Source organism: Balaenoptera physalus (assembly GCF_965194825.1).
Source record: "Balaenoptera physalus genome assembly, chromosome: 1".
Classification (NCBI taxonomy): domain Eukaryota; kingdom Metazoa; phylum Chordata; class Mammalia; order Artiodactyla; family Balaenopteridae; genus Balaenoptera; species Balaenoptera physalus.
This window is the reverse complement of record NC_138882.1, coordinates 83060784-83087206: the sequence shown is the minus strand read 5'-3', so window position 1 is coordinate 83087206 and position 26423 is coordinate 83060784. Positions and strand designations below refer to the sequence as shown.

At 41.6% G+C, this 26423-nt stretch overlaps 2 protein-coding genes and 1 pseudogene across 17 annotated transcripts in view; 2 read left to right on the top strand and 1 right to left on the bottom strand.

Moving 5' to 3' along the window:
- The window catches only part of ASH1L (ASH1 like histone lysine methyltransferase), a 210161-nt gene extending 206890 nt beyond the window's left edge, over positions 1-3271 (bottom strand). For 2 of the 12 annotated variants that reach the window (XR_014262017.1, XM_082456182.1), the window contains exon 1: positions 2551-2922. The gene's annotated coding sequence lies outside the window, so the exon portion shown is untranslated. Of the gene's footprint in view, positions 1-2550; positions 2924-3152 lie in introns of those variants that run through there. The other 10 variants (XM_082456190.1, XM_082456181.1, XM_082456188.1 and 7 more) reach the window with 7 other exon arrangements.
- Positions 2375-26423, top strand: part of DAP3 (death associated protein 3) — a 29173-nt gene continuing 5124 nt past the window's right edge. Inside the window, exons 1-11 of one of the 4 annotated variants that reach the window (XM_082457216.1) lie at positions 2375-2389; positions 3354-3694; positions 5989-6153; positions 13723-13774; positions 18135-18257; positions 19692-19793; positions 22840-22948; positions 24314-24406; positions 25052-25182; positions 25873-25953; positions 26042-26200. In XM_082457216.1, the coding sequence (XP_082313342.1) occupies positions 6098-6153; positions 13723-13774; positions 18135-18257; positions 19692-19793; positions 22840-22948; positions 24314-24406; positions 25052-25182; positions 25873-25953; positions 26042-26200 (906 nt within the window). In that variant the 5' untranslated portion in view covers positions 2375-2389; positions 3354-3694; positions 5989-6097. Of the gene's footprint in view, positions 2390-3353; positions 3695-5988; positions 6154-13722; positions 13775-18134; positions 18258-19691; positions 19794-22839; positions 22949-23238; positions 23266-24313; positions 24407-25051; positions 25183-25872; positions 25954-26041; positions 26201-26423 lie in introns of those variants that run through there. The other 3 variants (XM_082457213.1, XM_082457215.1, XM_082457214.1) reach the window with 3 other exon arrangements.
- Positions 8466-13618, top strand: LOC309658554 (small ribosomal subunit protein uS2 pseudogene; annotated as a pseudogene). Its single transcript has one exon. The product of its transcript is annotated as a small ribosomal subunit protein uS2 pseudogene (transcript).

The window sequence follows — 26423 nt, the reverse complement described above, 5'->3', positions numbered from 1 at the left end:
CATCTTTGTGTCCCCTGCATAAAAATAACTCAATAACATTTGTTATAACTAAGATAAATGCCAGGAAATGAGCTTCAAAACACCTCAGTCCCAATGCAAAACTGGAAAGAGATGAGTTTGAGAATACAAATTATTATTATAATGAAAAAGAATAAAGCTATAAACATTTGTGTTATATTCTCTTATCACCTAATTCAGAATCATGTATTAACACTGGAGAAATCAATCTGCAAAGAATAAAGAATAAAAAACAAAGATCTTAAAGTTCTCCTTATCGTCAGCATGCTCAAACACTGTCAAAGAACCTTTCACCTTAAACTCGTACCAACATCTCTACCCCCAAACAAAACTATTTAAAAAAAAAAAAAAGGCTTTTAAATGAGACCTGAATATAAATTGGTTCTATCAATACTTCACTACAATTTAAGTTTCTGAAATTTGTATGCATAATTTGCGCGACTGTGCTCATGCTCATTTTCTACAGTGAGGGTTTTTTCATCAGATTCTCAGAAGAATAAGTGACCCCAAAAAACTTTTAAGAACCACTAGTCTAGCAAATCAAAAACATTCCATTTTCCAGAGAAATAGTTAAGTTGGCTTAATTCAAGTATTCTTCCCTCATATTCATAGAGGGGATCCTTAGTACAAAATTAGCCTGTGGAAGAATTTCTTCAGCCAAGCCAAAAAGTTCCAATATCCACAGGCACATATATCAACAATTCCAGATCCCAAAAACAGTTTACTCGGAAATGCCAAAAGAAAATGCAAAAGGCGGCACACTACCACAAACTGGCCACCCTATTAGATGCTTAAATACACTTGTATCCTTCCATAGTAAACTGTCTGGAAGATCTAAATTCCCTCCAAACTGAACAGGCTTTTTAGGAAGGTTTTCTAGTTTCAACTCCACACTGACCTGTGAGCCTCACTCGACTCAATATGTATCACTGTCTCAATATTTATCACTGTCAAGACAAATCCCCTCATATGTACCCAGGCTGTTTCAACAGGGTCACCTTGATTATTCCCACCCCAAGGCAGGGAGCATTTATTGAATAGTTATTCAATAAATATTTGTTGAATGAATGAAAGAAGATCCTTCCTCCCTTAAAGTTAAGCTGTCGGCCCCCATGCAGCTGCTATGGTACCAGTTAAACATGCCTCCCTCAAACATACAAGCTAAAGTGTCAGAAATGCTCTGCTTCCTCCATAAACAGAAAGTAATACAGTCATGGAATACCCATTTCTCACGGGCTAATCTGGCAAGGACAACCAATGTTCTGTCTGACACAACTGATCTCTACCAAATACCATCCAACCAGTCAATATGCCCCTATCTTTCCAATAAACTCAGATCTGCCTGACAAAGACCTCCTGAGACGCCATGGTATGGTGAATATACTACTGGACTAGCAGTCAAAATATCTGTTATAGACCCAAGTTTGTCACCAATTTAACACATGACCTTGGAAAAATTATCTCTTTATGCCTCAATTTGCTATTTTGTAAAATGGGAGGAAACACCCATCCCACCATTTTCACAGAGATTTTTTTAGGATCACAAACTGCAAGAGCATTCTGAACAATAAAAAAGCTTTATTCCATTATAAAGTGTTAATATAAACTCAGATCAACAAGAAGGCCATCCATTCTTTATACCCTCATAGTAACTGTTCAAGTAAAAATGTTCTGGGCCTTCACATCTACACAATTCACTCTATTTTAAGGAACAAACTATTCTTAAGAATAACTGGCTATGACAAGTTTCTCCCATCCCTGACCCCACATTTACATGCTGTATTTGTAGAATACTGCCATGACTTCTCTTTCCCAGCAAGTATTAAGGCACTCCCAAACCCTAAAATACACACACATATCAACCAGCAGGGAACACCCCAAGTTTTATTTTTAAAATAAGCTAACTTATAAGTGGAACTCCATTACACTTATACAAATACAAGCAAACTCTTCCGGAACACTTTCCTTCCTCGCATACACACACAAACACAGCCGCTATACACCAACATACCATCTGTCTTCTAGACCAAAAACATGTCTTTCAATGCACAAATTAGCCAGTAACATTTATTAAACTTGTAACACTGAGATCATTCTATCCTTCCTACATACAGTTCAGCGTGTCAGGGACACCACAGATCTGATCGTACAGGTAAACTACCCTCAGAAGATCTTTCCTCCTGCCGCTCTTATCCCTTAAACGAAACAAACAGGACTATGGGGGATGCCCCAATCCTACCTCCACAACAAACTAACCTGTCAGGGGCACAGCCGACTCCGCCTCCACTCGCTTACTTTCCCGCCCCCTCCCCCAAGCCAGGAGTCCGCCTGTCAGGGACACCCCTTCACCCCCGCCAGGAGGGACTTCCCGGTAAGCTCAGGATCCCCTTCCCTACTCTCCCCTCCCCCATCCTTACCACCGCTCTCCCGGAGGTCCAGGTCCGGGAGATGACAGTAGCTCCCAGGAAGCCAAGGACTAAGTCGCTGAGGGAGTACCTAGGCCCAAAGGCCTCCCCAGGCGGTTCTACTCACCGTGTCAGAGGCCGAGGCCGAGAGAGATGAGAGTGCAGGGAAGTGGGGAAGAGGGGGCGGCCGCCACCAGGCTCCTCCGCTTCCCTTGGTCCACAGCGGATCCCTCCCGCTTGTCAGGAGGCGGCCAGCGGGTGAGCGGACTGGCGGAAATGCGAGAGAGGAGAGGGGAAAAGCGTGGGGCTAAGCGGGGGAAACTGAGGGGAGGCGGGTCCCGCAACCGAGACGAGGATCTTCTCCCCCTCCGCAAAGCGAACCCAAAATGGCGGCGGGAGCGGCGGCGGCAGAGCGGCGGCGGCGGCAGCTCCTTGGGAGGGAGGGAGCGAAGGGCGCCTCGTGCCCCCCCACCTCCCACTCCTCCCTCCTCGCGTTTTCCCCCTTCGTCCTCCCCCCTCACCCGACTCGGGCGGCGGAGCGCGCACGGCCGCCCGCACGCGCCAGAGTGTATCTGGGCTCGTCGCTCGCTGCTCCCACCAACCACCGCCTTCGGCCGCTTTGCGCGCCCGCCAGCCAGTACGCACTCGCTCTGGGGCGCCTCCTCGCACAGTCCCCCACTTCCCCTCGGCCCCTGTCAAGCCAGCTCTGCCGCGGGCCCTCACGCGTACCTTCGGCAGCGAGAGCCCAAGCCTCCTCCTCCACCTCCTCTCCTCTCCTCCCCCCCTTCCCCGCCCCCACTGCCACCAACCGCCGCCACTGCCGCCGCCGCCTCCTCCTCCGCCGGCCCCCCCCCCAACAAACCCTCCACCCCTCGCGCGTGCGCCTCCCACAATCCCCCCGCGGGACTGTTCCATTCCTGTCGGCTGCAGAAGCGGGGGAGAAAACGACAGGCGAAGCGGGCAGAGCTTGCCGTTAGGACAGGAGTTACCCCGAGTGGCGGATAGACACTTATGACTACTTACCTCGCTGGCCGCGGCGCCGCGACGCCGCGGCTCCCTTCCCCTGCCTCGTCCCGGCCGCAGTGAGCTGGTTGGGGGCGGCCTAGCGCCCCTCCGTTGGCCGGTGGTTGGAGGCCGCGGCGGCTGCGCGTTGAGCAGCTTCCTGCCGTACGACCCGAGCTTGAGTCTCTGCTGCGGGACGATCGCCGAGGAGCCCGCCTTTGACAGTGTCTGCGGTTTACCGGGTCGGGAGAGCTGGTCCACGACTCTCGGTGAGGAAGTGAACCGGCACGGGGGTTGTACCCCTGAGGGAAAGGAGCGGGACTCCGAACCTCCATGAGGTAGGGAGTGAGGACAGTAGGGCCGGCAGCCCTCCTAAGGGGCTTCCCTCCGGGCTCTGTGTTGCGGACCTAGGACCCAAGAAGGAACCGGCTCAGTGGTCGGCTTTTTCTTTCTTCCTTATTTTTTTTTTTTTAAACCCAGCTTAGATTTTCGAATTTCACACTATTGTCTATACGCGATGATGTTTTTGTGCACTTTTACACAAACCTCGTGGATGGATGATGCATTTTCAACCTCATTAGGCAGCCTTATGTTAGAGAATAAGGACACCATATATTTCAAGTTCAGGTCTGGACTCGATCTCCCATGTCTTGTGTGTCCTTCAGAAAGTTATTTTTCTTAGTTCCTTATCAACAAGAAACGAAAAACTGAACATAAAAATTAGTTAACTCCAAATCTGCCTTCAGGGTTGGTGTGTGGTAAAATAATAAAATATGTGTATAGTAGAATTAGCTCCTAGGCACAGGGGAAGTGCAGAGAGTTAATGTTATCGTTCACAGTACTCTTGATATTGATAAAGTTTGTGGGTGTAATTGGTAGTTTGTGTCCTTTTCTTCCAAATCGTTGGTAAAACAGTGCAAAACTAGGTCTGTCAGATTTCCGTGGTTACTGATACTTGTTTCGCAAAACTCTGCATGAACATTTACTTTTTCTTGATGATTGAGTTCAGGAGAACTATGGACTATTAAAATCCACAGATAATTCCAAAACTTTCTTCTATTCCAGTAATCGTTAGTTTCACCCAGTGAGCAAAGCCGAATAAATTAGGTGAGGGATCCACTTGGGTTTCCCTTTTCCTTCACATCTGTGGACTTACAGGGATCTGGGAATATTTTGAAAATCACTGTACTAGATTAATCTCAAAGGCCTATTCAAGTTCTAAAGTTCAAGTAGACACTCCTAAATTTCCCCCTTAACATATTATATTTCAAAATATGGATCAGGTTTTATTTGTTTGCTTTTTTTTTTTTTAAAGGGAAATCCGCCTTAATTACCTCACTATATATTTGCTTTTCCTAACCTTAAGTCCCAACTTTTTCATGGAGCCATTTAGGAGCCACTGATCTTTTTTTAATTGTGTCATGTATGCAGGTGTGTTACCCTACCAAGAACATTTTTAATTTGAGGGCAGGGACTATGTGTAACGTTTCTATTATATTCTTTTGTAGTCTAGTGCAAAGCAAGTCATGGAAATGTTGAAATTAATGTTAGATACTTAAAATATGAGACGAGAAAGAGAATTAACATTTGTGGAATACCATGCCAAGAGAACTTGTGTTCCTGTTTAATCCTTATACAACACTTTGAAATAGATCATCTTACCCCCATTTTACAGATGAGAAGCCTGAGGCTCAAAGAAGTCCGGTAACTGTCTTTAGACTTCAATTTGCCTGTCTCTTAAAAACTTAACTTTTTTCACTATACCACGTTGCCTTCATAATAAATTTCTCATTAGCAACATAATTGCATATGCTGGAAAGGAAAAACACCTTTAATGGAATTCCACTACACTTGTATATAAAGAAAGTTACTTACAGTCTCTGCCTTTAACTAGCTTTGGGTAACTGCACTGATTCATGAATTGTCAGCTAAGTATAGACAAATAAGATCATATTCAGTTCTTTTGTGCTCCAGTGCCTACCAGAGACTAAAATATATTAAGTGCTCAATAAAATGACCTTATTGAATGAATGAACCCTGAATTATTTGAACCAAGGAAGGTATGGAAAACAGAATAATGGTTCCCCCCAAAGATGTCCGTGTCCTAATCCCTGGAACCAGTAAACACATTATGTTACGTGGCAGAAGGAAATTAAGGTTACTAATCAGCTAACCTGAAAATAGGGAGATTATCCTGAATTATCTGGTAGACCCACTGTAATTACAAGAGTTCTTTAAAGGTGGAAGAGGGAGACCAGAGACTCAGTGTCAGAGTGAGGCAGTACGACAGAGACTTGACAAACTGTTGTAGGCTTTGAAGATGAGAGGGCAACCTCTAAAACCTGGAGAAGTCAAGAAAACAGATTCTCTATTAGAGCATCCAGAAGGAACACAGTCCTGCCAACACTTTGATTTTGGACTTCTAAACCACAGAACTCTAAGATGACAAATTTGTGTTGTTTTATGACACCAAGTTTGTGGTAATTTGTTACAGCAGCAGTGCATGTTGGATCTGTTTCTTTTACTTTAACCTTTGCTTTCTGCTGTTTTTGTTCACTAAAAGGATACTGTCTATACATAATGGCCTGCCTCGGGGAACCCTGCCCCTCTGCCTGAATGTTAAACCAAAGTGCCTTTGTTCAGGGAAACATCCGGACCCTGTCCACCTATGGATGGCTACAAGAAAGAAGAAATTAACACCTCCCCTCCCCGAGGCTGGCCATTCCAGGTGATATTTGCAAAACTTATGGCCTTTTTACTTCCTCATCTCCTCCCCTTCTCTGTGCTATAAAAGAAACTGGCATCCAAACCTGGATAAGATAGTTATTTTGAGGGGCTTCCCTGGTGGCACAGTGGTTGAGAGTCTGCCTGCCAATGCAGGGGACACGGGTTCGAGCCCTGGTCTGGGAGGATCCCACATGCCGCGGAGCAGCTGGGCCCGTGAGCCACAATTACTGAGCCTGCGCGTCTGGAGCCTGTGCTCCGCAACAAGAGAGGCCGCGATAGTGAGAGGCCCGCGCACCGCGATGAAGAGTGGTCCCCACTTGCCACAACTGGAGAAAGCCCTCGCACAGAAACGAAGACCCAACACAGCCATAAATTAATTAATTAATTAATTAAAAAATAAATAAATAAACTGAAAGGGACCCAGATTCTATTTATTAAAAAAAAAAAAAAAAAAAGATAGTTACTTTGAGACTTTAGTCTGCCATCTTCTCCGTCTGCCGGCTTTCCGAATAAAGTCATATTCCTTGCCTCAACACATTTTCCATAATAGAATAACAAAATAGTTACTCTTGAAAATATAAAATCTAAAAACGATAGGTGAGGGCTTCCCTGGTGGCGCAGTGGTTAAGAATCCGCCTGCCAATGCAGGGGACACGGGTTCAAGCCCTGGTCTGGGAAGATCCCACATGCCGCGGAGCAACTAAGCCCGTGCGCCACAACTACTGAGCCTGCACTGTAGAGCCCGTGAGCCACAACTACTGAAGCCCGTGTGCCACAACTACTGAAGCCCGTGCGCCTAGAGCCCGTGCTCCACAGCAAGAGAAGCCACCGCAGTGAGAAACCCACACACCACAACAAAGAGTAGCCCCCACTCTCAGCAACTAGAGAAAACCCGTGTGCAGCAGTGAAGACCCAATGCAGCCCAAAATTAAATAAATGAATAAATAAATAAATTTATTTATAAAGAAAAAGATGATAGCTGAAGAGTATTGATGAGTAATATAAAGGACTTCTATGATGATTGCTTTGAGAAACTGAAGACATTTACCCTGGAAAAGAAAAAATAGGGGACATAACTACCTTCAATTTATCACATGGAAGGTAGTTTGTAAAACCAAAGAGAAAGGCTGGGATAGTGAATGGAAGCTATAAGGAGACATTTCACCTCAGATTGTGAAAGAACTTTCCATAAAAGCAGGACTGCTTTGTGAGTTCCCCATCAGTGGAAATGTTCCGGCACTTGATAATTGATAATACAATATACACAGTGGCTAATGGCAAAGGCTGCAGAGTCAAACATAGGTTTGAATTCCAGAACTGTCACTTTTAGGCTATATATCCTCGGGCAAGTTAGTCTATCCATCCCTATTTTCACATGGATGTAATATCTACTTCATAGGATTGTGTTGTGAGACAGTGCCTATAAATTGCTTAATTTAGAGCCTATTTCTGAAAAATATTATTATTATTCAGATCATTGTAGCATTAATTCAGTTCTTGAACTAGATCACCTTAACCTGAAGAATTTTATTCTCTTCACACAATCTGTACACAAATGTTTCATTGCAGCTTATTCGTAATAGCCAAAACCTGGAAACAGCCCAGATGTCCTTCAATGGATGAATGGTTAAACAAACAGGCACATTCATACCATGGAATAGTACTCAGGATTAAAAGAAAAACTATTGATGCATATAACACACAACCTAGATGAATTTCCAGAAAATTATGATGAATGGAAAAAGCCGATATTAAAAGGTTGCATACAGTATGATTTCATTTATATAACATGCTTGAAATGAAAAAATTACAGAAATAGAGAACAGATTAGTGGTTGTCATGGGTTAAGGAATGGGAGGGTTGTGGGAGGGAAGTGCAGGAGGCTGTAGAAGGGCAACCTGAGGGATCCTTAAAGTGATGGAAATGTTCTGTATTTTGACTGTATCAAGGTCAATATCCTGGTTGTGATATTGTACTATAGTTTTGCAAGATGTTACCATTGGAGGAAACTGGGTAAAGGATACATGGAACATGTATTATTTCTTTCACTTGCCTGTGAATATGTAAATATCTCAATAGTAAATGTTTAATTTAAAAAATAATCTATGATTTTTGTGACCACTGAAGTGTTAGCATATAGCCTTTGGGATACCTTTCTAAGTTTGGTACAGGCTTTTTCTGACTTCCTTTTCAGTGTACACTTGGCCTATGTGACAATACTTTTTTTTTTTTCTTTTTAAAGAAAGAGGGCTCTAACACTAGCCAGAAAGTTTCGTCAGAAGAGTGACAGAACTTTAAATACAATAGTGAGTAAATGTCCCTTACAAGTGTACCTGAAAACACTTCAAAGGGTTTAAAGACTAAGGAATTATTTGTCTTTATTTATTTATTTATTTATTTTTATTTTTGGCTGCGTTGGGTCTTAGTTGTGGCATGCGGGATCTTCGTGGCAGCGTGCGGGCTTCTCTCTAGTTGTGGCATGCAGGTTTTCTCTCTAGTTGTGGCTTGCGGGTTCCAGAGCGCGTGGGCTCTGTAATTTGCGGCTCGCAGACTCTAGTTGAGGCACGCGGCATTAGTTGCCCCGCAGCACGTGGGATCTTAGTTCCCTGACCAGGGATCCGACCCGCATCCCCTGACTTGTAAGGCGGATTCTTTACCACTGGACCACCAGGGAAGTCCCTATCCACACTTTAAACAAAGAATGACTGGGATTGGAGGGAGGACTTTTCTTCCTTGAAATAGTAGAAATAGACAACAGGTAGAGTCTCAGAATGATGGCAGTTGAACAATATTAGAGAAGTATTTTAATGATATCTTTGAGAATTTTTTTCTTCATCTTCCTAGAAGGCTTGAGAAAATTATTTATCTTTAATTTTAACCATCAGTCTTATTTTGGTTTGTTTTTTCCCTTTTTTTTTAATGGTGGTAAAATATACATAATATAAAATATACCATCTTAACCATTTTTAAGTGTATAGTTCCATGATATTATACATTCACATTATTGTGTAGCCATCACACCATCCATCTCCATAACTCTTTTCATCTTGTACCATCAGTCAGTTTTAATAGGAAACCTGTCCTTTATCTGCCTTCCAGTTACAATGTGGTTAACTTGTACTCTGCAAATCAACATTCAAAGGATATGAAAAAACCGAAAGGAGAAATTATTACTCAATTTTTTCATAGTATTAGTGGCTTTGAACCGCTTTCTTGTAGTGCCCTGATTTGTATATGTCTTGGAATGTAGAATGAGCAAATACTCCATTCTTCTGCTTTCATTTGGCCTGTCAATAGGATTTTTTTCTACTTACAGGTATTTTAAAGAACATGGAAAATGTGGTTTAGTCTGGATTGTCTGCTTTGAGATCAGACTTTTGAGATTCACTGACCCCCCTTTTTTCTTAAAGTATTTTCTGTTATATAAGCCGTGTGTGTGTGTGTGTGTGTGTGTGTGTGTGTGTAATTTACCTTTAAAAGCAGTAGGAAAATATTGAAGGGTTTTAAGAGCCAGACTTCAGTGGAAAGGATGGATTGGAGAAGTTCAAGGATGGAGGCTGGTAGGCCCAATGTTGTAATATGGATACAAGATGACAGGATAGAAGATGGAAAGCTGGTCACATTTTCCTGACCAGCATTTCCCATAATCTCTGAAACATAGCCAGAGTAATGGCCTCAATGACCACAGGCATACCTGGAGGAAGTAGTGACCTCAGGACCATGTCACCCACTCTTTCTAGGACACTACCTCCTTCCAGAGCTGCAGCCCACAGCTGTCTCATAATAGTGGTTGTACCAGGGCACATTGAGAAGATCTGGGGAGCAGGATTGGGTAGGCCAGATCCTGTTGGAGTGGCACTGGGGTCCTGAATAGTTTGGGAGTTGGGAAACTTGAGGTTGGGTAGAGGGCTTAGGGTTGGAAATCAGCTGATACAGAGGGTTAGAATTGGTATGGGAGTTAGCTGGTCACGGATCGGGGAGGACAGTGTTAGAGGCAGGGAGTTGAGGTAATTGAAATAGGGGAGGATTGAGAAGAACTGGGGTTAAGAAAATTGAGCTGGTCAAAGATGGTGGTGTTGGGTGCCAGGTGATGGTGGGTATAAGGTAGAGATTGATACTGGGTAGTGTTGGACACTGGGTGGTTGTGTCAGTGGTTGCCAAAACTACCTCCAGGTTCTGTGATTCCCTAGGAGGACTCAGAGGTCAGCACATAGTCGTACTTACAGCTATGATTTATTACAGCAAAAGGATACAGAGCAAAATCAGCACAGGGAAAAGGCACATTGGGCAAAATCTGGAGGAAACCAGGTATAAGTTTCCAAGAGTCCTTTCCCAGTAGAATCACATTAGACACACTTGATTCCTTCAGCAAAAAATTGTGACAACACGTGAAATGTTGCCACCCAGGGAAACTATCAACAGAGTCTCAGTGCCCACGGTTTTTATTGGGGCTGGTCATATAGTCATCAGCCTCGCATGTAGTAAATTTCCAGACTCCCAGAAGGAAAGCAGGTGTTTAATGTAAACCATGTTGTTTGTATAAATAGTTGAGGCACAGTGACCCACTCTTACCAGTTCTGGGAGTGATGGGAACTCTCCTGAAATCCAAGTTCCCAGACACCAGCTAAGGGGCAACCTTGCAAGCAGGCCTTTCTAAGGACAGCAGTCTTAGACTTGCTCTGTTAGCTCTTCTCTGAACAGTTGGATTAGGCAGCAGGTGGTGGTGGTGGGCGTTGGGCAGTGGTGGACAGCAGTAGAGGCAGTGTAAGGCAGAACTAAGGAGAACCGTTGAAGAACAGGGAACAGAGGGGACCTCAACCCTGCCTGTGGCCTAGTAGAATTCATCCTCATGCCTGGGCACATGCTCACAGCCACCACCTTACTCCACAGCAGCAGCCCTTCCACTAGCAGCCAGGAGGATGTTATTAATAGTATTTTGCAACAACGGGAGTTCCAAGGGTTCCAAGGCCAAGTAAATTTGGATTAAAATGAAGTCTCTTAACTATAGTTTTCCCCAAAGCCTTTAAATGTGTGAATATCTGCATATATTATAATTATTCAAGAAGTGAATAACTATATAGCATTTTCAAATTTCTTTGGCCAGAGAACATTGGTGCATTTTATGACTAGTTAGTATTAACCAAACTCATTTTGGGAACTGCTGCTCTAGAACTTTTGGTTTTCAAACACAGCAAAGGAGCCCTGCAATCCCACATGTAAATGTGAGGCAGGCCAGTAGAGACCATGCCACTGTGTAGTCTGTATAGTGTGGGCACATGAAAGCACAAAACACATTTTTGAATGACTGAATTAAGGAATGCTTTGGCATCTTTATTAAAAAGTAAACTTGCCTTTTCCGCGCTACCCAGACAGGGGTCCCTACGGCGTTGTTCTGGATTCCCATTGTAACTTAAAGGGAAACTTTCACAATGTCCGGAGCCCTTGATGTCCTGCAAATGAAGGAGGGGGATGTCCTCAAATTTCTTGCAGCTGGAACCCACTTAGGTGGCACCAACCTTGACTTCCAAATGGAACAGTACATCTACAAAAGGAACAGTGATGGCATCTACATGATAAATCTGAAGAGAACCTGAGAGAAGCTTCTCTTGGCAGCTGGTGCCATTGTTGCCATTGAAAACCCAGCTGATGTCAGTGTCATATCCTCCAGCAAGCTGCGCTGAAGTTTGCTGCTGCCACTGGAGCTACTCCTATTGCTGGCCGCTTCATTCCCGGAGGCTTCACTAACCCGATCCAGGCAGCCTTCCGGGAGCCGAGACTTCTGGTGGTTACTGATCCCAGGGCTGACCAGTCTCTCACAGCGGCCTTTTACATTAACCTGCCCACCATTACTCTGTGTAACACAGACTCTCCTCTGCGTTATGTGGACATTGCCATCCCATGCAACAACAAGGGAGCTCACTCAGTGAGTCTGATGTGAAGTTCTGCGCATGCATGGCACCATCTCCCATGAACGTCCATGGGAGGTCATGCCTGATCTCTACTTCTACAGAGATCCTGAAGAGATTGAAAAGGAAGAGCAGGCGGCAGCTGAGAAGACTGTGACCAAGGAGGAATTTCAGGGTGAATGGACCATTCCAGCTCCTAAGTTCACTGCTGCTCAACCTGAGGTGGCTGACTGGTCTGAAGGTGTGCAGGTGCTCCCTGTGCCTATTCAGCAGTTCCCTGCTGAAGACCGGAGTGCTCAGCCTGCCACTGAAGCCTGGTTTGCAGCTCCCACTGCTCAGGCCACTGAATGAGTAGGAACAACCACTGAGTGGTCTTAAGCTGTTCTTCCAGAAACTCTTAAAATGGAAAGAGGTTGATGGGAAAATAAGCAGTTTCTAAAAGAGAAATAGTAAGCTTGAAAACTAAAAGGAGATAGAATTCAGAGGAGTTTGTGTCATCTCTTAACCATACTATAAGCTCTGTTGGGTCAGGAAATGAACAGCTTTGTTCACCATCTTATTCACAGGCCCTGGCACATAATAGGTCCTCAGTAAGTGTTGAATAAATGGGTGCGACTCTGTTGTTGTTGTTACTGTTGAATAAACAGGTGTAACACTGTTGTTGCTGCTGCTTTAAAGATTTTGGATGTAAGAAAGGTGAAAATTATTAGCCAAAATGAAGTAGGTGATTACCTGGAGATTTGATTTAGTTATGCTATCTACTAGTGAATATTGAGAGTTGTATTTAAGTATTTTAAACATTTTTTAGCTCCCACATGATTAGGGTTTTTAAGTTAAATACTTCCAACATACAAATGAATAAATATAACACACATGGTATAAAAATAATAAATACGCATATCTATTATCCATCATTTGAAATAGATCATTACAGTTCCTTTGTGTGCCCTGCCCCAATCTTGTCCCTTTACCTCTTCCCTGAGGGTAAGCATTATTCTAAATGTGTGCTTATCATTCTCTTGCCTCTCTCTTTCAGTTTTATTACATATATGTGTATTCTCCAGATAATTAGGATTTATGTTTTTGAGTTTCATATAAATTATATCATTCTGTATATTACAGTTTTCACTCAGTATTAGTTTTTGAGATCCATCTATGTCCTACATGTAACTGCAGTTTATTCTTTTTATTTTTGTATGGCATTCCATTGCATGACCATATCTCCGTTTATCCACTCTTCTATCAATGGACATTTGGGCTTTTTACAGTTTTGATAATTCATATTCTACTACTATGAACATTGTGATACATATTTCCCAGTGTACATGTATATGTGTTTTTCTAAAATAAATACGAAGGAGTAGAATACCTGGGCCATAGACATGTACATTTTCAACTTTACAGATAATGTCAAATTTGTTTTCCAAGATATTTGTATTTATAATTCCATTGACAGTATAGGAAACTTCCCAGTGCTTCACAGCCTCTTTAACATTTGCTGTTGTCTTTTGCATTTTTCTCAATATGATGGTTGTGGATGGTATCTCATTGTGGTGGTGCTCATTTTTTTAATCAGTTTAAAGGCATTATTTATTCTAGATACTAATCCATTGTGCAAATATCTTTTCCCAGTTGTGGCTTACCTTTTCACTTTTTTTTAAAAGTGCAGGGATAATGCTGAAAGGAATGACAAGGCTTATCTCCAGGATCCATAAGGTGAGTCCTGACTGACCTAAGTGCTTTGTGTAAACTGTCTTTAGGTGGATTTCTTTTCTGGATTGATTGTATCCAGAATAAAATGCTCTGGAGAACTTCAGCTGACTCGTTTTGCTCAAAAGAACAGTCACAATTCCATTTCTCTGCCCATACACTTCACTCCCAACTGCCCTAAAAATCCAATAACAGGTGTTAGTAGAATAGTTGCACTTGGGAATTTACCCTATCATAGGAGAACTAACATTTTTTAAAGGAGATAAATAAGCTTAAGTGCAGTTATCTTTATTAACTTTTATTATTCTCCAGTTGGGTCAGTGATTATCATCCCTTCATGAAGTATTTAAAAAAAAATAAGTTGCCGATTTCTGATAGTTGATTAAAGTAATAAAATCATATGTAAGAAAGACTATTCTGTTGCTTTACTTCATTCTCATTTATTTAGCAAACAGTTTTTCAGTACCTTCCTTATGGCAGATACTCAGGACTCTAAGATGACTCATTTCACTAATAATGGTTACTATTTGGTTTTTTTGATGTTGTTTTTTAAATTAACTTATTTATTTTTGGCTGTGTTGGGTCTTTGTTGCTGTGCACGGGCTTTCTCTAGTTGGCGGCGAGCAGGCGCTACTCTTCCTTGCAGTGCGTGGGCTTGTCGCGGAGCACGGGCTCTAGGCACGCGGGCTTCAGTAGTTGTGGCACACGGGCTCAGTACTTGTGGCTCACGGGCTCTAGAGCATGGGCTCAGTAGTTGTGGTGCACAGGCTTAGTTGCTCTGCAGCATGTGGGATCTTCCTGGAGCAGGGCTCGAACCCGTGTCCCCTGCATTGGCAGAGGGATTCTTAACCACTGTGCCGCCAGGGAAGTCCCAGTGGTTACTGTTTTTTAGGCATTCATTATGTGCCAGGCACTGTGCTAAGTGCTTTATTTCTCTTAATCTTCATGATCAACCCCTGAGGTAGGTAATATCTTTGTTTCACAGATGCAGAAATTTAGGATTAGAAAGGCTAAGTAACTTGCCTGAGGTAACACGCTGTGAAGTTGTCTAACCCAGACTAGATACCAGGTCTGTCTGACTTCAAAGCCTGTGGCCTTAACCACTGTGCTGTATTGCATTTTATGGTCCATGTTTTCTTCAGGACCTCGAAGTCCAGTAGTGGGATCATGAATAAATGATTGTCATAGCATGGTGAAGCACCTAACCTGGATTAGTAGGGTCCAGAGGAAATTCTCCCAGAGTTATATCTTAAAGGATGAGAACTGAGCTGGAAGGTCTTAGTCACTTCCATCTGATCATTTAATTACAGATTAGATTTCCTTAAAAAGGAGCCCTTCTTCTTATAGGATTCACCTTTTTTCCAGGGATTCATGACAAACCTATGTACATAAAATAACCCATTTTTATAAAACAATATGAAAAAGCAAAGATCAACAAAGGGATGGATTTTGGCCCCAACTTATTATATTAAAAGGCTACAATTTCTTCTTCCTTTATAGCAGACAAGAAAGACCTGAGTCCAAAGTATAGAGGAATGTCAGTGAGAAGATTTTATGCTTTTTGTAGATTAGAGTAACATCCTTTATAGGCTCGTGAATGCCCTTCTTTCAAGAACTGCATGATTTTCATTCTGGAACGGTGCACAGGCAGTTGTACATATGGTTGTTTTCCCTGGAGACAAGAAACTAGCTGGGTGATGCCATATATAACACGAAGAAGTAAGGAATCCATTTTGCTAGCTTTTAATTTGCTGCAAAAAACATTTAACTAAAAAGTCATAGGTTTCTTGTAGAAATAGCACCACCTTGTGGTCCTTGAATATCTTTAATTTTCCACTTGACTGCTACTTTATTTAGAGACATGATGCTTTCTCTCCCGTAGAATTGAGAACATTGTAGGGTGTATTGTTCAGATCCTATGGAGGTAACAGGCCTTGAATTCTCATTGGCTTAACTCAGCACATGATATTGTTTGTGTTGTGTGTATATGTTTTGTTTTGCTCTTGATGTTGCTATATTTCCAAAATGGTTTACAGGGAGGGAATTCCTTTTCGGTCCAGTGGTTAAGAATCTGCACTTCCACTGCAGGAGGCACGGGTTCGATCCCTGGTCGGGGAACTAAGATCTCACGTGCTGTGCAGTGCTGCCAAAAAAAATGGTTTACAGGCAAATATGGGAGGGGATAGACATAGGGATGCAGTTTTGTCATCTTGGGATGCCATCTCAGCATGTAGGTTTTAAGGTTGCCACAGCAGGAGAAAAAAGAGAATTTATACCCACTCTTAACTGGCTCTGACTAGAATTGACCCAAGTTATTTCTGTTGATAGCTCATTAGCCAGAACTAATCATGTGACCCCAATCTTTCTGCAAGGGAGGCTGGGAGGTATAGAGTACATGTGATAAACATTGGTGTCTCTGCATTCGCAGACAATGTTGGAGCAACTGTATTACTTTACCCTATTACTTTACATTAAATATTGCAAATTCTGGTTCAGAGGTTTATATGTGCAGTTCACTGAGTGGCAGTGTAGTGCAGTTTACTCTCACTTAGCTGGATGCTTTACAAACTCCCCCATCTCATCATGTCTCTAAGAAAGATTTTTTTATTCCAGGGCACAAGTATGAAGTATTTGTGGTGCATGGGGTACTTGGAGAAGGAGATACAAAAATGAATAAAACCTGATCCCTTCTCTTTCAAGTGTGTGTGGCCTAAAATGGGAGACAAACTTGTGTGTAAGATAACATGATGCAATAAAAAGGATAAAGATTTTGGAGTCAGACAAACTTGGATTTGAATTCTGGTTTCATCACCTACCAACTCTGTGACTTTAGACAAAGTTATTTAACTTCCCTGAACTTTGATTTCCCTCATAAGAAAACAGCATAATATTCTACCTATCTTCTAGGATTCTTGGCTCAAAAATAATGTGTGTATAACACTGTTGCCTAGCATTTTATAGGTACTCAGTTAACAAAAGCCATGAATGTAGTTCAAGGCAGAGTAAAAATGCATGCGATACAAAGAAAGTGCTATCTATAGAGAGGGAAAGATAATTGCTTTTGCCTGGAGGTGTCTGGCAAATCCTCACAGAGGATATGACATTTGAGGTGAGTCTTAAATGATGAGTAAGATTTAAATAGGGAGAGAGGGAAGCTGAAGTAGAATGAGCAGAAATATAAAGGCATGAAAGTGAATAACATGTTTTAGCATGGTTGGCTGGCTGGAGTATAGAGTTTATAAAGGAGTGGGACTAGAAAAGTAGGTTGAACTTATAGCAGTGGCCTTAATTATCATGCTAAGGACTTTGAGACTTATTTTGACATTAATAGGGAACCATCCAAACTTTCTGATTAGCTGAAGGTTAAACCTATTTGGGAGGACAAATCTTCTGGACCGTGGAAGATGAAGAGTCAAAGATTTAAAGATACCAGTTAAAAAGTTGTCAGGGAGTCAAAGGTCTTGTTAAATGGGTATAAGTGTTATGAGAGGTAGTACAAAAATAATATACATTTTCTGGACTCATGAAGCTGCTTGGTGAAACTAAATATAAATACAGACAGCTTTCATACTATCTATTGACCTAGCGAGCAGCTCCCTTTCTACAGCCATCTCTCACAACCCTGTTTTCCTCATTCTACTGGATTCATACTCTAATCTTTCTCTTGTAACTGACATCTTTTCACTTATACACAAGGCCTGTTATCCTTAAACTCAGCTTGGGAGTTCTCCAGTTAGCATTTTCTCAGATTTATCTCCTGAAATCTCATCCTCTTCCCCAAACCTTTCCCAGTTCTGAGGTTTCCATGTGCAGTTCACTGACTTGCCTGTAGAGCAGTTTATTCACTTAGCTGGATGCTTTACTCACTCCCTCATTACACGTCCTTAATGAAAGATTCTTTATTTCAGGGCACAGCTAGCAAGAAAATTGTTGCAAGGAGTGTAATTATACCTATCAAATAGGAACATTGCACTAATCCCCTAATAACTGAGGTGACTAGGATTACTAGACAGCTGGGAATTGTACAATACTGGCCACCATTCATCACTGTAGGCAAGAGCATTAAATGAAGTTTCCTGAGTTAGGTTGTTAATGGCTGAGCTGTGCTCCTGAACAATCTCTAACGGAATTGTTTCCATATGGGACAGAGCCCAGACATAGCAACACAAGCTGGAACAGATTCAGAGTATGAATAATGTGATTGGACTTAGAGAATTATAAATAATAACAAGGATCTGTTTTACATAAAACTAAAATGCATGTTAGTGATATTTTTCCCTGTTGCAGATATGGCTTAAAACCTCAGTGTTGTAGCAAGCATAAAAAGCCTATTAATTGTAAAACACTAAAATGGTTTCTTTTATAGTTGGACCCTGGACGTTTTTTGCACATAGGGACCCAGGCACCCCAGTGCCTTGCTGCTCACCTGGATAACCAGGTTGCAATTGAGAGTCCCAGAGCTATTTCCCGCACCAGTGAGAATGATCCGGTGAGTTGCTAATGTGTATATGGGTTTTTTTCAGGACTTATAATTTGTATTGCCATCATTTGACACATAAGAAAAACTAAAGCTGAAAGAAGCTAAGCAGATTTTTACATATAGTCAGACAGTACCTGAGACAGCATTCTGGAACCCTGATCTTCCCCATCCCTATCTGATACCATGGTAACATAGCTCAGACAGGTCAGTCCATATCTGTTTTGGTTTAATTCCTACCATTGAACTCACTTTGTGCCAAGGGTTTTGTTGGGTATAGAGTTAGGTACCTAGTAAATACTTAACTACTCAATTCCTTAGAAGTTAAATTTAGTAGTTATTATTGATCTTAGTGTATGATGGGTTGGCAAACTTTTCCTACAGGAACCATATAGTAAATATTTTAGGCATATGAGCCAAAGTGATCTCTATCACAACTACTTAGCTCTGCCATAAACAAATGGGCCTGGCTGTGTTCCAGTAAAACTTTATTTACAAAAATGGGTAGCCAGCCATAGTTTACCAACCCTGGTACGGAGAATCCTAACGAAATCAACTTACTTGCCTGGGACCACATAGTTTTCCTAATAACCAATCTGGTACTATCTTCCACCTTTCTAAGTGGATTTCCTAGTGTCTGGAGAGGGAACTAACTTGATTTGTTGACAAGAGCAGCATTTAAAGTGAAGTTTATCGGCAGAAACCAGGATTCCAGCAGTATCCAGTGTTGCATTTTCTGTTTCAGGTCCCATTAGGCTAAATGCTGATTTCTCCTTCCTCAGTATTATTGTTGCCTCTTATAAATGAAATTAGTTGTATGGTCTGTGCTTAAATGTGAAGGGAACCAATAGCTTTTCTCTCCCTTTTTGTCCCTACCCCTGCCCTCTGAGTTGCCCCATCTTAACATATGCTGTGCTTGTGGAAGGGAAAAAAATAACTCATTACCCAAAACGCCATCTCAGCAGGGTGTGTTTTATTTATGTCTCTAGCGTTCATCTACTTTCACAAGCACAAAATGAAATAGAATAAGTGAATGAAGTCATTGAATTGCCTTTCAGCTTTTCCCTGTAATTGTAGTCCCTTTATCTGCCAGTTCCTCCGAGGTTTCTATGGCAACAGTGGCATGCAGATGATCTTGTCACGTGACTGGATCATCTCTATGCACAGCACAGAAGAATCCAGATGGCAAGAATTGTCTCTGCTCCTTCCACATCTAGGGTTTATGTTGCCGAGCAACTGGCTTCATCATTCAGGCCAACATCAGCTTTATATATACACTGTGGATTTGGGGACAACAGTGAGCATTTTTTGTCTAAGAAATGAAAGAATATCTTTTCCAGCTCTGAGAGAGAAGTGTTTCCTCACTACAGTCTAGAAGGCCCTTGACACTTTTTCAAAGTCTTTGTCACTCTATCCATTATACCTGTTTGCATTTTTATTTCCTAGGCCAAGCATGGGGAGCAGCATGAGGGTCAGCACTACAACATATCCTTCCAAGATCTGAAGACTGTATTCCCCCATGGCCTGCCTCCTCGCTTTGTAATGCAGGTGCTCAAAACAGGGGAGGGAATTGGAGGGAGCTTATAACACAAGCTGTTGATAGCAGAGGGGTGGAATTAAATGAGTAGAAAACTATAAAAGATTTAATTTGAATCTTAAAAACAAAACAGATAAATAGAGCTATTGATTATCTTTTGTGAATAGTGCTGTTGTTATAATTACTTTAAGCAAATGCTTATCTGCAGTTAACCTCTTTAAATCCTTTTTGGAGCCAGGCAAAATATTCTTAAGTAAATAAATAATATTCCACTCTTTTCCTTGTGTTACCCAACAGATTTCTAGAAACTTTAGATGTCAAATAATTGTTAAAAATGAATTTAGGGCTTCCCTGGTGGCGTAGTGGTTGAGAATCTGCCTGCCAATGCAGGGGACACGGGTTCGAGCCCTGGTCTGGGAAGATCCCACATGCCACGGAGCAACTGGGCCCGTGAGCCACAACTACTGAGCCTGCGCGTCTGGAGCCTGTGCTCCGCAACAAGAGAGGCCGCGATAGTGAGAGGCCCGCGCACCGCGATGAAGAGTGGCCCCCGCTTGCCGCAGCTGGAGAAAGCCCTCGCACAGAAACGAAGACCCAACACAGCCAAAAATAAAATTAATTAATTAAAAAAAAAAAAAATGAATTTAATATTTGCCGTAGCAAAATATCATGAAAATAGTTTATATGTGTGGAAAAGCGAAAACATAATATATTTTTGAGCCAAATAGAAATGATATTTGGATTAGATGCATCATTCATTGTTCTTCTTCAGTCTCATGGGTTTTCAGAAAATGTAGTTTTGTGGTCATAAATTCAACCCAAAGAATGTAATCTTGGGTTGCTTTATAGCCATTGAAAGAATTCATAGTTAACTGCAAGCAGAGTTTATTGGCAAAATTTGTTCTTTTTTTTTTTTTAACACTTTTAATAAACATTTATTTATTTATTTATTTATTTATTTGGCTGTGCCAGGTCTTAGTTGTGTCATGCAGACTCTTAGTTGTGGCATGCATGCAGGATCTAGTTCCCCGACCAGGGGTCGTACCCAGGCCCCCAGCATTGGGAGCATGGAGTCTTACCCACTAGACCACCAGGGAAGTCCCTGGGGAAATTGGTTCTTTTGGCTAATTCCTGCTCAATTAGTTTCAGCCTCAGAAATTATTCCTTCTTATTGAAATATCAAACTTGACTGTGCAGGTGATTTTTAGCTTAGAAACCAGAGGATGTCATTTCTTCAATGTGTTTTATTTCAAGAAATTAGATGAGACACCAGTAAAGGGGCTAATTCTAGGCCATAGACAGCTTGTCATCAAAAATTTTGTTAAGTTTGGAAATAGGACACGGTCAGAAGAAATCATCACTTTAAACTGTCCCAAGACATTCATAGTACAATCTCTAACATGGTTCTGAAGGCCTAACTTTAACTATTGCAGGTTGCTTTCAGAATGGTTAACCACCAGTGCTTTGGAGGGAATTACTCATACATTCTTTCCATAACTTCCATTTATGTAAAGCCCAACTCCCTCACCATTGTTTGTGTATTTTAGTACTGTCATATTGCCTAATACGGCATTTCTGTTTTAATATCTGTATCATGTTTTTGAAGGTTTCACTTTCCATTAAGTTTGAACTTACCTGTCAAAGTTCTTCTCCAATTCAATTGTTTGGTTAGGATTTCTTTAAAAAATACCAACACTGGGGCTTCCCTGGTGGCGCAGTGGTTGGGAGTCTGCCTGCCAATGCAGGGGACACGGGTTCAAGCCCTGGTCTGGGAAGATCCCACATGCCACAGAGCGACTAGGCCCGTGAGCCACAACTACTGAGCCTGCGCGTCTGGAGCCTGTGCTCCGCAACAAGAGAGGCCGCGACGGAGAGACGCCCGCGCACCGCGATGAAGAGTGGCCCCCGCTCGCCGCAACTGGAGAGGGCCCTCGCACAGAGGCGAGGACCCAGCACAGCCAAAAATAAATATAAATAAATTAATTAATTAATTAAAGAAACGTTTAAAAAAAAAATACTTAAAAAAAAAATACCAACACTGTCTTAATCCTTATCTGATATACTTGTGAGTAGTATTTGTTAGGCATTTATTCTTATCAGTAGACATTATTAAATACTTTATTTGCAAATCATTTTCATACATATCACTGCTTCCCAAATTTTTCCACCAAATTATTCCTGGTGGCAAAAAGGGAATGAATTTTGTGTGTCAGTTCTCTGGTGTATCTGTATACTGGTGGTGTCAGGTATGGCCTCATAGCTGTGGGGCAGTTGGTCGCACCTGCTCCTGAGCTGGTATATATATAAGTTCTAGAGAGAAGTCTAGGTGGTTACAGTAATAAGAATTAGCTAAAGGGACTTCCCGGGTGGTCCAGTGGTTAAGAACCTGCCTTCCAATGCAGGGAACGCGGGGAACTAAGATCCCACATGCCATGGGGCAACTAAGCCCACGCGTCGCAACTACTGAGCCTCTGCCCCACAACTAGAGAGCCCACGTGCCGCAAGTACAGAGCCCAAGCACTCTGGAGCCCACGAGCCACAACTAGAGAGAAGCCCGCGTGCCGCAACGAAAGATCCTGCATGCCGCAACTAAGACTCAGTGCAACCAAAAATAAATAAATTAATTAAATTTAATTTAAAAAAAGAATTAGCTAAAAATAAATTTAAAAGAATTAACATTTATTTGATGCTTACCATGTGTCAGATGCTTTGTTAAGCATTTTACATGCTTTTAATAATTATATCAACCTTAAGTAGTTTACATAGTTATGTCTGGATTATTTGTAAATTTCAATTAACTGATATAATATCTGTGCTTCATTTACAGAAATAATCAAAAGTTGACTGTTATACACTTGGTGCGGGATAATGTGTTTTAATTCTTAGCTAAATTACATGGCTAAATTTTCAAATTCAATACCAACCTTTCCTAACTGAATAAATGAAAAATAGGCAATTTGATGCTATGGTTGCTATGTTGGACTCAGTGTATATTACCAAGAACAGGCTAGAAGTTCCACACCCCACCCTCTCCTTCCTCTTTCCCTGTTTTGTTAGGTGAAGACATTCAATGAAGCTTGCCTGATGGTAAGGAGACCAGCCCTAGAGCTTCTGCATTACCTGAAAAACACCAATTTTGCTCATCCAGCTGTACGATACGTTTTCTGTATCCTTTCCTGCTTGCCTGGGCTATCTGAGCCAATGCTTTCCTCCCTCAAATGTGGGAAAAGAAGAAATGCTTTATTTGTTGACAGTCGAAGTGTCCCTTTTGGTGGTGTTTTCTTTTTCTTTTTTTTTTTTTTTAATTAAGAAAATACCTTTATTTTTAGCCAGAAGGGGTTAAGTCAGAATTGACACTCCTGTAATATGAGTGCATGAAAATTCTAATATTTTGAAAATTGACAAAATTTATTTTCCTCAGGAACTTGTTTCTTTTACTCCTTGCTCTAATTGGAGATTTTTGCAGTCCTAAATTTAAAAGATGTAAGTAATCTATTTTAGTGGTACTGTCAAAACAGCTTTTTTTAAAAGAATTAGGTGTGAACATATTAAATAGCCTATTAACATACTCCAACTTTTGGTGGCTCATCTCTAAAATGACCCAATTCTTCATCTCATGTTGTGCTTCTCCTGTTTTAGTTTATCACTTAAGATGCTTCATTTGCAGTTGAGTAAGAAGAAAGTCCAACTCAAAATGGCTTAGGTAATAAATGATTTTTGCCTAAGGAACAGGAACATCAGGTTTAGGCTCAGGTTTGGTTATTTCAGCAGTTCATTGAGGTCATCAAGAACTCAGATTCCAGGACTTCCCTGGTGGTCCTGCGGGTAAGACTCTGCTCTCCCAATGAGGGGGTCCTGGGCTCGATCCCCAGTCGGGGAACCAGACCCTGCAGGCATGCCAAAACTAAAGACCCCGCATGCTGCAACCAGGACCGGGCACAGCCAAAACAAACAAATAAATATTCTTTTAAAAAAGAGAGAACTCAGATTCCTTTAATCTTTCTGCTGTCATCCTCACCATATTAGGTTTTGTCTCCAGGTTGATTTCTTCATGTTGACAAAATGGTTGCAGCAACTCCAAACATCTCATTTTCACAGAGCCATGTCCAAAGGCCAGAAAAGTAAACATTCCTTTCTTGCATTCTTTTTTTTTAAAACAAAGAAAAATTTCCCAGAAGCTTCCATCAGACATTCCCTCATTTCATATTGCCCAGAATTACATCACACATCCATTCCTAAATCAATTCCTGGTGAGAAAAATGAAACTACTATTCCTTTCTCTTTTTTTATAAATTTATTATTTTTAAAAATATTTATTTATTTGTTTATTTGGCTGTGACAGGTCCTAGCTGCAGCACACGTGATCTTTTTTGCAGCATGCAAGATCTTCAGTTCTGGCATGCGGGATCTTTTAGTTGCGGCATGTGGGATCTAGTTCCCCGACCAGGGATGGAACCCAGGGCCCCCGCGTTGGGAGCGCGGAGTCCCAACCGCTGGAAGGTGGTGTTTTCTTTAACAGCAAGTGCTTTAGATGGCGAGAAGGGAACAGGAAAAACCCTCAGTCTTTGCCATGTTATTCATTTCTGTGCAAAACAGGATTGGCTGATACTACATATTCCAGATGGTAAGAACTTCCCTCACTATGTTGGGGTTAGTTATTCTGTTACTGTGGTAACATTGTGGCTTCAGTTTTCTGACAGGGCTCTGACAACTAAGGGAGAGGTCTTTGCTCCAGGTACAGGCTGGTCTGAGTTGGTTTTGGAACCTTTTGATAATTAGAATGAAGTATTTTTTGGCGCAGCAATCCTCACTTTGATAGGTAATGCCCAAGAGCATAAACTCCCACCTTAGTGTTCACCACAAGCTTTATTGCCATCAGCCAACAACTTTGAGTACCCACAGAGCCTTTGACATGGTACTGTTTGTCAGCATTCTAGGTTGTCAGCATGGATCTTAAAAACTTAAACTCTCATACTTCGCATATATCCCTCCTTGTTTTGTTCAGTGTTGTTTGCATCCACATTTTCTGTCTTTAAAAACTGCCAGGAAGCTGAGGTGACCTTTAATCCATTTATTTGTGTATTGTGTGTAATGATAATATTTAATCTAAGATGGACCAGACCAAAAAGTAAACCTCTGAAGCAAGAAGGCTTTAAGAAATATATGTGGGAAACTAAAGTCATCTTCCATAACTTAAAGAAGCATAGAGTATTTTGAGTTGAATACAGTCAGTTCCTGCCTAGTTTGTTTTCTTTTGCCTTTTGATTAGCTCATCTTTGGGTGAAAAACTGCCGGGATCTTCTGCAGTCCACCTACAACAAACAGCGCTTTGATCAACCTTTAGAGGCTTCAACCTGGCTGAAGAATTTCAAAACTGCAAATGAGCATTTCCTGAGTCAGGTGACTAGACTCCCAGAAGTTTGGTGCTCTACAGTCTTTTAAGATTTTTATCTTCTTTGTGCCCTGAGTACCAGTAGACTATGGAGAACTAATATTGTAGTTGGGATAACTATACCATTTTGTGTTTCTTTCATACATTTTATTCACAGTGAGTTCACACGCTGAAACTCATTTATCCATGTAAAATAAAGAGGCAGCAGTAAGCTGGTCGCATCTGGTGGGTAGCAAAGTGAAGTCCAGATTGCTTCATTGACTTTTCCAAGGTGACAGCCTAAAATCCTCTAACACACATTTCAACTACATAATTTTCTCCAGATTAGATCTTTTAGGTACCAGAAACATATTCGTAAAATTATTCTCTAGTGATTCTTGCATACAGTCTCTAGGCCAGGGATTTTCAACTCTGGATATAAGTTAGAATCACCTAGGAGCTTGTTAAAAATGCAGGTGCTCAGGCTTCATCCTGGGCCTTTTTAGTCAGAATCCCTTACTATTTTGTGTGTGTTTCTTTAAGCTCCAGGCAGAAATGGGCTAGAAAGCATTCACTTCCCTGCTGAGCTCTCTTACAAGGCTTGAAAAATAGATGAAAATAGACTCCTAATAACCTTAGCCTCCTACCCTACCTTCTTAGCTAGGGATGGGTTTATCCTTAGGCTAAGTGGCCTTTTTTGGTCTTTGTTTTATTTTTAGATAAAAGTTCAAGAGAAGTATGTCTGGAATAAGCGAGAAAGCACTGAGAAAGGCAGTCCTCTGGGAGAAGTAGTTGAACAGGTATAAAAAAAGACACCGAACGTGTACTATGTCTAACCAGAGACAGCCTCTTGTAGGACTGCAAGCCACTGTCTCTCTTTCCCTACAGGGCATAATGCGGGTGAGGAATGCCACAGATGCAGCTGGGATTGTGCTCAAAGAGCTAAAGAGGCAAAGTTCTTTGGGTATTTTTCGCCTCCTGGTGGCAGTGGATGGAGTCAATGCTCTCTGGGGAAGGACCACACTGAAAAGAGAAGATAAAAGCCCGGTAGGAAAACTGAGTTTCTCTATTTTGGTTTCTCTGATTTCAGAAACCATCATATACGTAGGCTGGGACATAGCCTTCTAGACCATGCAGTATATTTTCTTGCCTTGGAATATTTGAAATAAGATGTATAGTGAAAATAGTATCAGAAGGAGAAGATGATGCCATATTCCATCATCCACTGAATACCAAGAGCATGACAACAAAAGCTGTGTTTTCTTTCTTT